The sequence below is a fragment of the Juglans regia genome, chromosome 6 (genome assembly GCF_001411555.2).
Source record: "Juglans regia cultivar Chandler chromosome 6, Walnut 2.0, whole genome shotgun sequence".
Lineage (NCBI taxonomy): Eukaryota > Viridiplantae > Streptophyta > Magnoliopsida > Fagales > Juglandaceae > Juglans > Juglans regia.
In genome coordinates this window covers 25,638,592-25,641,299 of record NC_049906.1, presented here as the reverse complement: position 1 = coordinate 25,641,299, position 2,708 = coordinate 25,638,592, and the positions used below count along the sequence as shown (strand labels likewise).

At 35.7% G+C, this 2,708-nt stretch overlaps 1 protein-coding gene across 1 annotated transcript; it reads left to right on the top strand.

The window, feature by feature from the left end:
• The first annotated feature begins 427 nt into the window (after positions 1-427).
• Positions 428-2,708, top strand: LOC108997774 (ribonuclease 1-like). The gene is made up of 5 exons (XM_035691274.1): positions 428-586; positions 974-1,164; positions 1,258-1,444; positions 1,697-1,946; positions 2,326-2,708. The coding sequence occupies exons 1-5, from the start codon at positions 505-507 to the stop codon at positions 2,345-2,347; spliced, it is 732 nt and encodes a 243-aa protein (XP_035547167.1). The 5' UTR covers positions 428-504; the 3' UTR covers positions 2,348-2,708.

Genomic DNA, 2,708 nt, shown 5'->3' with positions numbered 1-2,708 from the left:
GTAAGACATGGAAGAAGTATCATTGAAATGAAAGCATATTGCATGAGGACATTAATGTAAGTGGCAGATATTACTTAATAGGATAGGCATAATTGGTCCAACCTGCTACTATATATGGTAATGCACATATATACCTGTTTGCATAAAAAGCAAGCCAGAGGTCGTGGGCTAGCTGTTGAACTTGAATTAATGGATATTAATCTCAACTTAGAGAGAGAGAGAGAGAGTCGTGGGATGGTTTCTTATAGAATATATAGTTTCCTAAAATATACATCTCTAATGTTGGTAAGGGAGCTATAAAGTGAATAAAGATAGAAAAAAAAAAAAAAAAAAACAATACAATGTACGTACTTGGACCCAAGCTCGATTATCCAACATCCCAAAACCTTATAAATATTCCCAGACCTACATGACTGGCCACATAACCTCATCTGTGAAATTCATTACAACTCTCTCTCTCTCTCTCTCTCTCTCTCTCTCTCTCTCTCTTCCAAGTGCTTTGTCATGGAAGTGAAAATCACATTTTTGCTTGCTGCTTCGTTCTTATTACTCACTAGTCCTGATTTTACCGCTACAGTTTTGGGAGGTAATGTTTACATCTAACCCCCATTTTGGCTTTGACTCTGATTAATTTGTGCTTTGAGCTAGTTCATTGTGCTTGTTATTTTATTTTGCAATTTTCTTGTGGTAGTTTTAGTACACCGAAATTGATTTGCTTCTTTTTTTTTTTATGGGGTCTCTTATAACATACTTGTGTTCTCTCCCTGATCCCACCCTCCCCTCTCTCTCTCTCTCTCTCTCTCTCTCTCTCTCTCTTCTTCCATTTGGCTTTATTCTAGAATTTTATGGTATCCTCATCTGTTTCAACAAAAGTTGATTTTCATTCTGAAAAAAAAAAAACAAAAAACAAAAGTTGGGTTTCTACGTTCTTTAATTTTCATCATTCAAGTCTTAGCTTCTAGCAATGTTGCAGAGGAATTCTCATATTACAAGTTGGCACTCCAATGGCCAAATTCTGTATGCAATGTCGGTGTTCCTTGTTCAAAGAAACCCGATGAGATTAAAACGGACTATCAAAGATTTTTAATACACGGACTGTGGCCTTTCTGGCCAAATAATTCTGCGCTAGCTCCTTGTCCGGGAAATGAATTGACAAGTAGCCAGGTACGTAATTAGACTACATTACAGTCATGTTTGCTCAAAAATCGTTGTACTCGGTTTAAATTTGATATGTATATATCTTGGCATGACTTGTAGGTGAAAGGTATAAAAGATTCGCTAAAAAAGTATTGGCCAAATCTTCTTCGCCCAGATGACTTTAGCTTCTGGAAGTATGAGTGGGCGACACATGGTAGATGCCTTGGTCTAGAGCCATCCGTGTACTTCAACGATGCAATTGAACTTAGAACACGCTATAACGATTATATTGGTTTAAATGACAAAGGTTCGTTTTATAATTTTTCATGTGGTTAATTTGAAGGTAGTGAAAAAATTAAGATTTCTCAGATGCCATCTAGTGCAAATTGTTTTTATTTATAGAATAGAGCCATAGAAATGCTTAAATCATTTGTTGTTTCGATTATTTTTTTTATCGGTTGGTTTGACAATTACAAATGGGCACTGTAAATAATTAAGGAATCCACTTGATTTTTCATATCAATTGATTTGCAAATTCTTTTTCACCTGCACTTCTAAGGTTGTCGACCGAGCCCCAATCCATACAAGCGGATAACTATCTATAATGCGTTGTATGAAGCACTTGGCGAAAAACATGGACAATTGAAACGCAACATGAGAAACGGTGGTTATCAGCTGCTTGAGGTTTATATTTGCTTTGACCGTCAAAAGAAGGTTCGTGATTGTCCATTTCGGTACACCCAATGCGGTGACAATGATCAAGTATCAGTTCTTTACCCCACCAGCAATACTGTGCGCCCAATTAATGGGTATGCCTTTTTATTTTTTACCCCTTTGTTGGGTTCCTGTCATTCCCCAGCCATTTTCTTTATGAGTAATGTTATTTTATTTCTAAAATATTATCATGCTTAGTGATTCTTGTTGATTTTACACATTTTAAATAATTCTATATTTCAATCACTTAGAAAATTATCTCTAACATTTTATAATCTTTATTTCTTTTTCTTTTTTCTTTTTTTTTATAATCTTTATCATTCGTTTTTATTTTATATTATTTTTCTAAATGAATGAATGTTGCAGAACATAAGAAATATCCTGCATATGTTAGTGGATGACATGTAGAAATAGAGGATTGTTTTCTCTTTTATCATGCTGATCCAAAACTTCTGTAACACGCTGAACGCACAGATCCAAGGAGATCCAAGGATAGGGACGACCGAAGGGTCTGGAAGTCTTCTAATAGTGAAGTATGAAGCGCTGGAGAAGTACAAAGACAGACCCGAGAGCTTGATCTAAGCTGATTTATGAACAACTGCAGATTTTCTTGTTGATTTTTCTGTTTTGCTGTTTGTGTGCTTCAATTACAACTGTTGTGGTGGCTGAGATACCCTTTTGAGTGGTCTAAAACAGGGTAAATCAGTGACTAAGGTGGTGAGAGTTGAGCAGAAGGAAGGTTGAATATTTTCCTTACTGCTACAACAAGATTTTCTGCACTGGTTTGGGAGTGTGCATGTTGATCTATTGCTGTTTGTATATTTCTGTTTTCTTCAATAACAGTGGTTTAAGGTTAA